The sequence below is a fragment of the Aquarana catesbeiana genome, linkage group LG01 (assembly GCF_042186555.1).
Source record: "Aquarana catesbeiana isolate 2022-GZ linkage group LG01, ASM4218655v1, whole genome shotgun sequence".
In the NCBI taxonomy this organism is placed as follows: Eukaryota; Metazoa; Chordata; class Amphibia; order Anura; family Ranidae; genus Aquarana; species Aquarana catesbeiana.
In genome coordinates, this window is record NC_133324.1 from 144,012,462 (window position 1) to 144,027,314 (window position 14,853).

Below are 14,853 nucleotides of genomic sequence, written 5' to 3' on the forward strand. Positions count from 1 at the left end.
TTAAATATACATGGTTATACATGATCGCATAAAGATATTTGATCGCATAAAGATAAATGATTGCATAAGGATACATGGTTGCATAAAGATGCATGTTTATACATGTTTGTTTAAATATACATGGTTATACATGATCACATAAGGATACATGGTTGCATAAAGATACTTGATCGCATAAGGATACATGATCGCATAAAGATGCATGTTTGTACATGTCTGCATAGATACGTGTTGTGTAATGTTGCATCAACACGTTTCATAAACGCATGCTTGCTTATTGCAAAAGTGCTTGTTTCCATGGGCACATATTGCATGAATGCATGTGCACAACGCACGCTTTCATATTTTGCCTAAATGCATAGTTGCATAAGCACATGCTTCCATAGATGCATATTGCTTAAACACATGCTGGCATGATTTCATTTGTACTGCATACGTATGTTTATTTACATTAAGATGTATACATATGTACTTTTTTTCCTGGGATTACATGCATATGGGCTTATTTGCCTGGGTGCTTGTTTGCCTGGGGGTACATGCGTGTGTGCTTATTGACCTTGTACTGCATACATAAATGCATGAATGTCAAAAATACTTGTATACCTGCATGTTTGCATACCTAAGGGGTTGCGTAGAGGTAAACCAACATTGTTTTAGGCCTGCATCTTTGGAGGACTGTATATTAGGTTGGATAATATAGTTGCTGCATTATTTACCTGTTATACCAGTTAAATGGTTCCAGAAAAGAGAGGCAGCCAGGGGAAGCGGGGGCACCACTCTCAGGTTCAGGGATCTGGCGTTGTCCACATCTCACAATGGACAGTGGTTTCGGGTGCATCTGAGCAATGTTTCCTGGCGCATTCATTTTTCGTCAGACTGCGGCCGCATCACCTTGATCATGCCTGATCTTGGTTGATCGAAGCCTAAGCAGGATCAAGCCTGGTTAGTATATAGATGGGAGACTGCCCTAGGATACCAGATGCTGTAAGCTTTCCCCACCTGTGTGAGGGAGGCATCTGAGGCTGCTGGGTTTTGAGAGTATTTCAGGCCAGAAAATCTTAGGGCAGTCTCTGAGGTTGTTTGTTCCATCTTTAGCTGGCAGAAACCTGGTAGGTTAAGTGCACCTCTTGGGACTGTCTGGGTCTGTCACAAAGTCGTCAGTCTTTTGCCTTGCATTTGCTCTTGTATCAGAAGTTTTGGCTCATTATTGTGAGACAATTAAATGGTAGCAGTTCCAAAGCCATATAGCCATATATAAGATCTCAAGCTACTAAAAATCCTTCTGTTTCAGATAGGCTAGACCAGTGGTGTCCAAACTATGGCCCTCCAGTTGTTAAGGAACTACAACTCCCATCATGCCTAGTCATGTCTGTGAATGTCAGAGTTTTACAATGCCTCATGGGAAGTGTAGTTCCGCAACAGCTGGAGGGCCGTAGTTTGGACATATTGGGCTAGACTGTTCAGTGATGACCTCTCTGCAAGAGGTAGATTTCGAGGTCCATAATCATCTGTAAACGGACGTCTTCGTGTGGCGGTTTGTTTCCAGGCTCATCAAAGATTTCTGTAATTGCAGTTGAAAGCCGTTTTTTTTTGTGAATCTTCCCTTTGGGTTGGCCACAGCTCTGGAGGGTTCTCAAAGCGTCTAGCCCCAGTGCTGGGCTTGCTGAAGACACCTCAATACTCTTTACCTCAATAACCTTTGCTCGGGAAGCAGTCAATTCCAGGGGTTCCTTCGATATATTTCTACAGGAGGAAGCTGTGTTTAGGTCAAAGTACATTCTCTACATACAGCCCTACTCAAGGTCTTGGTAGAGGTTCATTCTTTGTCTGGAACTTGAAGATCCAGGCATTGAATTGCCGGAAGGCTCTGTTTCCGGGGGTGTTGCAGAGCAAAAATTGGTGCTTGATATCCTTCCTTTTCAGGAATTTGGAAAATAATAACCACTGATGCCAGTCTTTCCAAGTTGAATTGAGGCTGGCTACAGTTCAGTGGGCTTGGTCTCCACAGGAGAGAACACTGTCCAATAACTTGGAATTTTTGGCCAGTATGCCTTGCTCTGGATTGTAGGACAAACCTGTTGTAGGTTCAATACAGCATGTATCTTGGACAGTCCCGCCTGTCAGGCCGTTCTTGTGTCCTTGGGACTTGAATTGATCTTGACTTGATTTTGTTGGTCCTTTTATCTCAGAAGGTGGCTTCTTTGGTTGCTATCACTTCAAAAAGTGGAGTGTCAGTGTTGGTGGCTCTTTCATGCAAGGAGCCATTCTTGGTCTCGCATCATAAGGTGATGTTGTGTCCTCATCCATTTTTATTGCTTAACCGCTTCAGCCCCGAAAGATTTTACCCCCTTCCTGACCAGAGCACTTTTTGCGATTCGGCACCACGTCGCTTTAACTGACAATTGCGTGGTTGTGCGACGTGGCTCTCAAACAAAATTGACGTCCATTTTTCTCCACAAATAGAGCTTTCTTTTGGTGGTATTTGATCACCTCTGCGATTTTTCTTTTTTGCGCTCTAAACAAAGTAAGAGCGACAATTTAGAAAAAAACGCATTATTCGTTACATTTTGTTATAATTAATAAATATCCCCCAAAAATATATAAAAAACATTTTTTTCCTCAGTTTAGGCCGATACGTATTCTTCTACATATTTTTGGTAAAAAAAAAATCACAAGCGTTTATTGATTGGTTTGCACAAAAGTTATAGCGTTTACAAAATAGGGGATAGTTTTATGGCATTTTTATTAATATATTTTTTTTTTACTAGTAATGGCGGTGATCAGCGATTTTTATTGTGACTGTGACATTATGGCGGACATGTCGGACATTTTTGACACATTTTTGGGACCATTGTCATTTATACAGCGATCAGTGCTATAAAAATGCACTGATTTCTGTGTGAATGACACTGGCAGTGAAGGGGTTAACCACTAGGGGGCAGGGAGGGGTTAAGTCAGTACTAGGGATGTGTTCTAACTGTAGGGGGATGGGCTAGCTGTGACAGTACACTGATCACCGCTCCCGATGACAGGGAGCAGAGATCAGTGAGACTGTCACTAGGCAGAACAGGGAGATGCTGTTTACATCAGCATCTCCCCGTTCGTCCTCTCTGTGAGGCAATCGCGGGTATCCCCGAGTCCGCGGGACCCATGACCTGACTCACGGAGCTCCTGGCCGGCGCGCACGCAATGGCACGGTGGGAAATTCATTTGGACGTACCTGTAAGTCCATTTGCCCAGCCGTGCCATTCTGCCAACGTACATCGGCGTGAGCCGGTCGGGAAGGGGTTAAAGTGATTTCTAGTTTTTTACTTGAATCGGGACAGTGTCTTTTATTTTTCTCCAAATTCACAGTTGGCAGGAGAAAGATCGCTACCTACTCTAGAGGTAGTTCAGACGCTCAGGGTCTACTTGAGTTGTCGGCACAAGTCAGGAATCCTTGTTTGTGCTGCCAGAAGAGCCCAGGAAGGGCAGACGGCATCCAGGTCGAATATTTAGCAGTGGATTTGCCAGTTTATCAATGATGCCTATGGTTTAAATGGCAAAAAAATCTTTTTTTTCTGGGGAGAGATTCTCTACCAGGTGGGAGTATCTGGGCCATACATCATCGGATGTCAGTGGCCCAGGTGTACAAGACCACTATTTCGTCTTTTGTTTATACATCTACAGGGTTTTTACCAGGTCAATGTCAATCACATAGAAGATACTGCCTTTGGCCTCAGCGTATTACAAACAGCAGAGTAGGTCCTTCTTTGGTGGCAGTTTCTATGATGGTGTCTCCCTCCCCTCAGGGGCATTGCTTTGGGACATCCCAGATAGTAATTACTATAGCTGCTCTATGTCCCGTAATGTACGATAAAGAAATAGGATTTTTCCTACAGCTTACTTGTAAAATCCTTTTCTTGGAGTACATCACGGGACACAGAGGCCCCTCCCATCTTTTGGGAATTGCTTGCTTCAAAACTGAGGTACTTCCTGTATAGGAGGGGTTATATAGAGGGGGGACTTCCTGTCTTTTGGGTGTGCCAGTGTCCATTCCCCTATAGGTGGCATATGACCCAGATAGTAATTTACTATAGCTGCTCTGTGTCCCGTGATGTACTCCAAGAAAAGGATTTTACAGGTAAGCTGTAGGGAAAATATAAAGAAGGGAAAAACACAATGTGGGAGCCCCCAAAGCTGCATAACCCAAATATATACAAAAAATAGAAAGTTTCCCCAGGGTTTTTTAGCAGCAGAGAATTTGTACAAAAAGTAGTAGATGTAAAAAATAATTTATTCAACAGACAATAATAATTTCAAATGAACAATAATAAATCATTCATATAGGTAGTGGGACACAAAAACAAACATGGAACATAACTCATAGCAAGGAACACCCTATGTACAAGCATGATTTGCCAATTGTATTTATGACGTATGTATCCACATGAAAAACCCCGATGCATTTCGACCCTTGCGATTTTTCGGTCTCTTCAGGGGGATTTATATTCTAGGAAAATATCAAAGTATCTAATTAAAGTCATTGGACAATATAAAAAATGTGTAAGTATAACATTTCAAATTGAGCAAAATTATATCTCCATACACATAGAGGTATATAGTTACCAATGGGTAGATGGAGACATGCAGATGTATCGCACAAACTAGCATTGCAGGATTGTAGTTGTCCAAAGATCCCATTGCTACTACTACAATCCTGCAATGCTAGTTTGTGTGATACATCTGCATGTCTTCATCTACCCATTGGTAACTATATACCTCTATGCATATGGAGATATAATTTTGCTCAATTTGAAATGTTATACTTACACATTTTTTATATTGTCCAATGACTTTAATTAGATACGTTGATATTTTCCTAGAATATAAATCCTCCTGAAGAGACCGAAAAATCGCAAGGGTCGAAATGCATCGTGGATACATACGTCATAAATACAATTGGCAAACCATGCTTGTACATAGGGTGTTCCTTGCTATGAGTGATGTTCCATGTTTGTTTTTGTGTCCCACTACCTATATGGATGATTTATTATTGTTCATTTGAAATTATTATTGTCTGTTGAATAAATGATTTTTTACATCTACTACTTTTTGTACAAATTCTCTGCTGCTAAAAAAAAAACCCCTGGGGAAACTTTTAGCTGTAGGGAAAAATCCTATTTTTTTTACTTCTCCCAGGGCCTCCTGCTCTTTTACTCCATTCTTCCCTATAACCATAATCTAACTCTGAGAGCTTCTGCACCCAATTCTTAACAAACAATTTTGTGCTGTAAGATATTGGCACCAACACTGTCAAAGCATGTGATCTGACATGGTACTGTGTCCTACAGAGTTTATTCTAATATTGTGCAAAACTACTATAGATGCAGAACAATATGTTCTGAAAATTATTTTACAATATTAGCAGCTATGCTTATACTAAATTTGAACGCACAGAAGTTTAATTCACACTGCAACGCAGAACAGCGGGAGCAATTCACCACTCCGGCTGCACTAAGGGCATCACCCAGCTCCCTTTTTTTTTTTTTTTTTTTTTAAATTTTGTTTTGAACAAACTTTATGTGAAGTGTACAAAACGTACACTTGATTCACTGTGATGTCAGGCAGTACGATGGGATGCGCTGTGCTATATGACATTGCAGTGTGATTTGGCCCAATGTGCTGCGATAAAATGCAACATGTCTGTTTGGTTTTGAGTTTATTACCACTTTAAAGGATTAAACTTAAAGGATTCATGTCCTTTCACCTATAAGATGAATCTTGCGCTTCCTCCAATATAACTTTTCCTCCAAAAGTAAAACAATTTTAGGGTCCTCATGTTGTGATTAAGTGCCTCTTATGGCTTTCTTGTGCAAGTGCACGCTCTTCAGGGATTACACAAGGATCCATTTGTTTGATTTAGGGGAAGCTAATGTGGTTGCTAGATTCTACAACCCTGTTTGCTACTGAAAATAAGAGCTAGTTGTTGCTTTATAGTTCATGCATTATGTAGAGGCAGTTCTTGCTGACCTAACCTATATCATTGATTTATGTACAAGTTTTCTTTTGTAGCATTCATTGCTTCCCAAGGCTGGCAAAGCATACCTTGCTAGGTTTGATCTGCCAGTTAATGTTTGCTGATAGATTAGTGATAACTAAAAATAACTTGCACTTCCCATTACTCCCTTTTTACACAGTGAAGGAGAGATTGATCAACATGTTTTGATTGAATTATGTATGTGACTTCCAGCACAGGGAATAATCATCCCAGGGTCTGACATTTTGTGTTCAAATGACCAGGTGTTTTTTGTATGATCAACTGCTGTTTTAGGCTACAACACTTTGCGATAACAGCACATACATTTGCGCAGAAAACATTTGCTTTACTAATTTGTAAAGTGTAAAGGCAAAACTACTGAATCCAACACACAGTTAAGTCACTGCCCTCAGGTAAAAGTTCTGGACCTGACAAATATTCAGGAGCTTTTTAGCAAACCATTTAAAGGCAGTCTAGTTCCCATACTGAATACTACTCCTAATGCTATACCAGAATATGGTCTGTTCCCTCAACAATCTCAGGAAGTTCATATTACCTTGATCCCAAAAGACCAAAAAGATCCTGTCGGTGCTAGAGACATATAAACCTGGATAATGTGGGCCTAAAGATATGCGCAAAATACTCAAACCTTGGTTTCATTGCCGTCGCAAAGCTTGTGACAATACTATCTATACACTTTCCATACACTTTCCCTTATAAATCACTCATGTAGACAGAAAATTCCCCTATGCCAACTGTCATTGGATGCTGAAAAGGCATTTGATTGCCTCAATTGGAGATTCTTATAGGACGCCGCTATCACAAATCGATTTATCCCCTGCCTTTACACATAAAATGATGGATTTATATTCCACACCCACCACTAGGGTCAGGGTTAAAGTGGTAGTAAAGTCATCAAAACAATCGCAGATACCTCATACAAGTTAATTCTATTTGCTGATGTCTTATTCTTTATGTATAAACCACAAGATTGTGTTTCCCTCCATCTTAAAAAAATTAAAACAACAGTTTGGACACCTGAGCACCTTCAACAATAATCTCACAAATTCACAATGACTAAACGTCTTTTTGAAACCTCAAGACTGTGACTCTTTAAAAGCAGCTTTTCCATTTGGATGGGCACCTCACTCAATTAATACCTAGGCGTACACATCCCCTAACACATGGAAAAAACTATATGAACTCAATTTCCTACCCCTACTAGCTTCTACCCAATGCAGGCTGCTGTCCTGGGCCACAAAGAAGCATTCCTGATTGGGGAGGGTGTTCCTCTACAAAATGAATATCCTATCATGCTTCCTATACCTCTTCAGGCCCTAATCATTTAAATCTTTTAGGACAACCCCACCCATCTTTGGCTACGATCTGTAGCCCATTTATGGCATGATATTCTGCCAAACAAAAGCTGGAGGGTGGATGGGGTCTCCCACATCTTGAGCTTTACCATACAACGGCAGTCCTCTGTCATAATACTGATTGTTTTATCCACACGCAATCTAAACATTAGGTTACCATTGAACAGCATAGAACTCTTTTACCACTTACATCCCTTCCCTGGGTCCAACCAACACATCACCCACCCACATAAAACCTCCCTTTCTTAGCTGCATTGCTTCTAGGCATGAAATTCATAAATATATAAAATGTCATCCCACATAGGTCCTCTAACCCCAATGCTAGGCAATCCAGAATTTCCTCCAGGATTGACGTACAGCAGATTCTTAATCTGGAATACAACTAAATTATCTCCCATTAGACAGGCCATATGTTTATCAGGCCTCAAAATATTGACAGTTTTTTCTTTAACAGTACATGCAACTTAATTTTTTTCATGTCCAACTTGACACATACAGAGACTTAATCCCTTTTCGTTTCTTTATTTTTCAATAATTCTGACTTCTCATATGTTGTATCTCAGCTCTCTAATATCCTCCTACATTTCCTAACCAATTTTGTTACCTCAGAGACTGGAAGAGGAAATTGGGACACCCCATCTCAGAGGATGACTGGGAGAAATCCTTTTTGTTCTGCCTTTTAATTCAAGCATACCCAGTCAAACTCAAGAGCGGAGCCACAAGCTACTAACCAGATGGTATATATGCCCTTTTATGTTGCGTAAGATGTTCCTATCGATTCCTGAGCAGTGCTGGAGATGTGGGGATACCATGTTACACATTTGGTGGTCCTGTCCACAAATTAGACTATACTGGAGATGTATTTTACAGCCTTCTCACCAATAGTGATTCCACAGGGCCAGAGACTCAACAGGCAGCGCTACTATCCATCATCTCTGGATCAGCTGCTAGGATCAAAAAAGGGGCTCCTTAGATTCCTCTTATCAGCAGGCCAAGCCCTGATCCCCAGACATTGGAGGTCATTAACAATTACCAGTTTTGGAGAGTGGATTGACAAGCTTAATCACATTATGAGGATAGAGGAACTGGCAGCCAGGAATGCCACATGAGGTTTATGGAAACTTGGTATACTTGGATTGATTTCTCTAGTTCAACTAAACTTCAGTCCTTCCTCTGTCTACTACAGTTAGCTAATATCAATACACAAGGAAACTAATAGGCCATCTCCTAGAGCTGCACAATTAATCGTTAAAAGATCACGATCTCGATAAACCCCCTCTGACGATCTATGTTGTGGAGTTTCTCAATTCTTTCATGTAACAAGTATAAAGTTCTCTGCTTACTCTGGCAGTCTGCCAAACTGGGCATTCTGCCAAGATTTTAACAACATTGTAACTCTTCCGTCTTAGATTAAGGGGATAAAACTTCTGTGTGAATATGCATGAAGTTTAACCACTTAAAGTCTAAACCTTTTTCTGACACTTGTTTCTTAGGCCCCTTTCACACTGAGGCGTTGCAAAACCACGGTAAAAACGATGAGCGTTATTAGTGCGGTTTTACAGCGTTTTTGGCGCGTCAGCTTTAAAAATAGCGCTAACGCCCATGCATTTTAATTGCGTTTTTATAGCGTTTTTTAAGCGTTAGCGTCAGCAAACCAGACCATGTGACCTTCCCCACAGCTTCTGGGCGGTTTTAAAGCGGTATTACCGCGGTTTTACATCGGTTTTACAGCGTTTCCCATTCATTTCAATTGAGATAGTCGTTTTTACAGCGGCTATTTTATGCGCCCAAAAGATGCTCCAAAATTTTATCCAACGCACAGCCAGTGCAACGTCTCAGTATGAAAGGTTACACTAAGATACATGGGGGGCATTTTTCATGCGGTATTTAGGTGGTAATTTTAGCGCTAAAACGCCTAAGGCCCCTTTCACACTGGGGCGGTGGGGGTGTCGGCGGTAAAATGGCGCTATTTTTAGCACCGATTTACCGTCGATTTTGCGGCGGTATTCGGCCGCTAGCGGTGCAGTTTTAACCCCTGCTGGCGGCCGAAAAAGGGTTAAAACCGCTCGCATAGTGCCGATACAGCGGCGGTATAGCCGCGCTGCCCCATTGATTTCAATGGGCAGGAGCGGTTTAGGAACGGTGAATACACTGCTCCTTCACCGCTCCAAAGATGCTGTTTGCAGGAGTTTTTTTTCTCTCCTGCCAGCGCACCGCTTCAGTTTGAAAGGGGCCTTACAGTTAAAATCAGATTTTTTTTGCTAGAAAATTACTTGGAACCCCCAAACATAATATATATTTTTTTATCCGAGACCCTAGAGAAAAAAATGGGGATTGTTGATATATTTTATGTCACACTGTATTTGCACAGTGGTCTTTCAAATGCAATTTTTTGGGAAAAATACAGTTCAATGATAATAATAAAAATGAAACAGTAAAGTTAGTCCAATTATTTTGTTTAATGTGAAAGATGATGTTACTCCGTGAGAATCGTGATCTATCTTCTAAGCAAAATAATTGCGGTTCTCATTTTAGCCAGAATCGTGCAGCTCTACCGTATCCTGACCAGATACCCTCCCTCTTTTCTTTCCATGTTTATACCCTCCATCTTTTCTTTCCATGTTTCCTCTTTCTTTTTAACCTTTCATTCTTTCCTCTTCATATTTTCTGGCTTACCCCCCTCATTCTTTATCCACTCGAGGTGATGGAGACGAAAGGGGCCTTACACCTTAGCATATGTAGGGGTCATAAGATACAGTCACGTTGTTATCATAATCATTAGGAAATGTTCTTCATGATACAAAAGTTTGTAATAGATCTCTGTGGCTTCATTACTAATGATAATACTGGCCTATTGTCTCGTGGAACCTACTGTACTAATAAGGATTAGAACTGCTGCCAGATTTTTGTTTTCTGAAAAATAAATGTAATAAAAATGAAAATTCTCCCCCTCTTTCTCTTTATTTTCAGGAACTACCCAGTTCCCCAAAACTATATTTAAGAGTATAAATCGATTTAATGTCTGATTTTCTTTGGCAGAGAGGTAATCCCAGAATTAAGTTGGCAGTATTGCAGCAACCATGGCGTGAGGGAGACCTAGCTGTACTCAGATATTACAAATACCTTCTTGCTGGTCAGCCGTTTTTTGCCCACTGTTGGTTGACAACTTTTGATGATGTTGCAGTGTCGCAGGAGGCTGCGATTTTTGTCTCATAGGGGACTCTCTCCTATTTGGTTTATTGAGGATTTAAATCTCTACATACCCTGGTAGTTTCCATATGCTTTACTATTAGAGCCTGGGAGGTGACACGGAGGGCAGAAACCAGGGGATCCTCTCCTACTTGACTCTACATTCCATTGTGGAAAAACCCACATTTACAAAATTTCTATTAGCTAGACATGTGCAGAATGGAAAAATTTGTTTTGTTTCGGATCGATCCCTTATGTTACTAATTTTGTTTCATTAATTCGTTTCGGATTTGGATAGGTTGAAAAATGGTCAACCGATTTGAATTTTGTATAGCTGGTTGTTAAGGAGCGGGTTGGTAAGCCAGCCGCCGCAGCCTTCACAACTGATAACTCATCATTTGTCATCGGGCTTTCCCACTTGGAGCTGAAATGTAAACAAAAGAATGCCGACAATAGAAAAGTTAGAAAAAGAAACAGACCCTTATCTGAGCATGCAGCCCAGCATGCAGCTTCAGCATTGGTTTGTTATAAGAGGGTTCATGAATACTATTTATGGGGGGGGGGTACACTCTGGTAAATTTCCTAGGAGGATGTTTAGTTGATTTTTCATTTTCAAATATATATATATATATATATATATATATATATATACACACACACACAGTGGGGACGGAAAGTATTCAGACCCCCTTACATTTTTCACTCTGTTATATTGCAGCCATTTGCTAAAATCATTTAAGTTTATTTATTTTATTTATTTCAGGTACTTATATAGCGCCGTCAATTTACGCAGCGCTTTACATATACATTGTACATTCACATCAGTCCCTACCCTCAAGGAGCTTACAATCTAAGGTCCCTAACTCACATTCATACATACCAGGGACAATTAAGTTCATTTTTTTCCTCATTAATGTACACACAGCACCCCATATTGACAGAAAAACACAGAATTGTTGACATTTTTTTGGCAGATTTATTAAAAAAGAAAAACTGAAATATCACATGGTCCTAAGTATTCAGACCCTTTGCTGTGACACTCATATATTTAACTCAGGTGCTGTCCATTTCTTCTGATCATCCTTGAGATGGTTCTACACCTTCATTTGAGTCCAGCTGTTTTTGATTATACTGATTGGACTTTATTAGGAAAGCCACACTCCTGTCTATATAAGACCTTACAGCTCACAGTGCATGTCAGAGCAAAGGAGAATCATGAGGTCAAAGGAACTACCCGAAGAGCTCAGAGACAGAATTGTGGCAAGGCACAGATCTGGCCAAGGTTACAAAAATATTTCTGTTGCACTTAAGGTTCCTAAGAGCACACTTATCAACACAGAAAACAAATACAATCTATTATACTGTGATGTTTCACACGACCCATAGCACTGACACTGTTAACCTGTACTAACTTGTGTGCCTTGTGTGTATTTGCAGGAGATAAATGTGTTACGGTGGGAAATGGAGTTTGACCAGGTGAGGCTGAAAAACCTGGAGGAGTCCTGGAAGGAGAAATATGAACGGTAGGTCCATTTAAAGGGCTCAGTGATTTTGCAAGACAAAAATAAAACTTTACCAGAAGAAGTCCACCTTCTTCTACTTGGATACACTTTAAAAGTATACCTAAAGGCAAACCTTTTTTTTTAATTTTATTTTTTTAGTTTTGGATAGCATAGAGAGGGATTAGAGCACTTGTCAGGTTTTTATTGCTGCCTGTAATAAAGGGTTACACTTTTATTACTTATTTGTTTGCTAGGTTCCTATGCTTAACCTTTCAGATATGTGGATTGGTGCAATAATTCAAAGAACTCAAAAGTAGTACAGGCAGTCCCCGGGTTACAAACAAGATAGGGTCTGTAGGTTTGTTCATAAGATGAGTTTGTTTGTAAGTCGGAAAAGGTACATTTTTTTTAAGTGTAGCTCCAGCCAAAACAATTTTTAAGTATTTTGGATAGCATAGGACAGGGCTCAAAATTTCCATTCCTAAGCTACTAGCCAGGCCTCAAGGGTTACTCGCCATCAGTTGCCCCACCCAACACTGCCCCACAACACGCCCAACCCCGCCCCTAAACAAGCCCCGCTCTGCCCCTAAACATGTCCCCATAAATTATCTCATTAAATGACACTTAAATGTTTTATGCTTTTATGCAGAATTAAGTTATAAATATTAACAACAACAACTTTATCCATGCCCATCAATGCAGCCTGCCTGTGCCCACCAATGCAGCCTGCCTGTGCCCACCAAGGCAGCCTGCCTGTGCCCACCAATGCAGCCTGCCTGTGCCCACCAATGCAGCCTGCCTGTGCCCACCAATGCAGCCTGCCTGTGCCCATCATCCACCATGCAGCCTGTGTCCACTATGCAGCCTGTGCCCACCATCCACCATGCAGCCTGTGTCTACCATGCAGCCTGTGTCTACCATGCAGCCTGTGTCTACCATGCAGCCTGTGTCTACCATGCACCCTGTGTCTACCATGCACCCTGTGTCTACCATGCAGCCTGTGTCTACCATGCAGCCTGTGTCTACCATGCAGCCTGTGTCTACCATGCAGCCTGTGTCTACCATGCAGCCTGTGCCCACCATGCAGCCTGTGCCCACCATGCAGCCTGTGCCCACCATGCAGCCTACCTGTGCAGGGGAGGAGAGGAACAGGAGAGCGACCCGGATGTTCAGAGTGCAGCGCAGGGAACACAGTGATAACAGCTTTGATTTCAATTGCTGTGTTCCCGCCGCTCAACATCATATACAGCCCCGCCCCCTGGCCGGGGAACTTTGATTGACAAATCACCCATCCCGGGATTGGACGTGTGATCTGTCTCTCAAAGTCCTGGGACCAGGGGGCGGGGCTGTATCTGACAGCGAGTGGCGGGGAACACGGCAATGTGAAATGAAAGCTAATATCGCTGTGTTCGCTGCGCTCTGAACATCCAGGCCGCTCTCTCTCCCTCTCTCCCTCTCTCCCTCCCCCCCTCCCGTGATCGCTGGGAGAAGGACTCCCATTCCACCCAGGCTGCTGGCTGGCATAGGGAATAGTTAACACCCCTGAAACAATTGTTTTGCTGTCTGTGTCCCTGTTCAGAAGATTGCACCTTGCTTTCTGTCCCTGTGGCAATTGAAATTTGAAAATTTCAGTGGAGACACCACACATTTCTTTAATCGTACATCACGGGACACAGAGCCATAGTAATTACTATGTGGGTTATAGTCCACCTTCAGGTGCTGGACACTGGCACACCCTAAACACACCCTAAACAGGAAGTTGCCTCCCTATATAACCCCTCCCATACCAGGAGCATCTCAGTTTTTCTCGCCATCTAAGATGTTGGTCACAAGTGAAAATGTGCTGAGCTCCACTGGAGCAATCCTTGCTGGGGCTAGCTATGCAGCCGGATCCATTCAAAGTGTCTTTTAGGCCAAATTGAATGGGGCCCGGGCGTCTTATCCGAAGAAACAAGGTTTTGCTTGTAAACTCTTCTCTTTTTAGAGAGCTGGACCCCAGGATCCAGTACTTTTGGTATTAAGGCCATAAAGTTTTACTGGCGGGGTGCTATTACAGGTCCAGGATTGTGGGTTCCCCGAGGGTCCCCGGTTCCTGAAGGTTTGTTAATGGAACCCACTGTGAAGGGTGAAGATTGGGTCTGTTGGTTTTACCACAGAAAACCCTGCGGCAGGAAAGTTAGGTGGAGTTTTCTAATAAAATTTTACATTTTCTTATAAAATGTCTAATTTAAAGTAAATGTTGTCATGCCTAAGTGTCACCACTGGGGGCTGTATAGAGCACGTACCTTCTCATGCTTTGCTCAGGGATCACGCTGTGTCACAGAAGCAGCAGACTTTTTTTCCCTCCGGCTAGCAGGCAGACCTCCGGTAAGTTTGGGGGGTTTTGCTTCCTCCAGATACCCCCACCTGGGTTGAACTCTTCCGCTCTTCATGAGGCTGAGTATAAGGGAGAACTGAAAATGATGCCGTTTTTTCTTTCACCGCCCGTACTCGGCGGCAGCTTCCAGGTCTCCTCCACGCCATCCCTCCCTCACTCACAAGCCGATCCCGTCAGATCAGAGGCCCATGCTTGCATGGGAAAACTCTTTTTTTGAAAGAGAAAGGAGGGGGGGGCGTGATGCGAGGTGGGGGCGGGGTTTAGGGCAGCGTTGGGGTCCTCCAATGCAGGATTGTGTTTTAAAAAAAAAAACTCCATTTGTGCTGGCTGCAAAATTGTCAGAGAGACATAAGAGCAAAGAGGAGCATGAAAGAGGTTTTGGTGACACAG

The 14,853-nt window shown here is 42.1% G+C and overlaps 1 protein-coding gene across 1 annotated transcript in view; it reads left to right on the forward strand.

The window, feature by feature from the left end:
- The window catches only part of CCDC125 (coiled-coil domain containing 125), a 63,203-nt gene that overhangs the window by 18,780 nt on the left and 29,570 nt on the right, over positions 1 to 14,853 (forward strand). Inside the window, exon 6 of the mRNA XM_073624428.1 lies at positions 12,022 to 12,107. Coding sequence (XP_073480529.1) covers positions 12,022 to 12,107 — 86 coding nt within the window. The remainder of the gene's footprint in view (positions 1 to 12,021; positions 12,108 to 14,853) is intronic.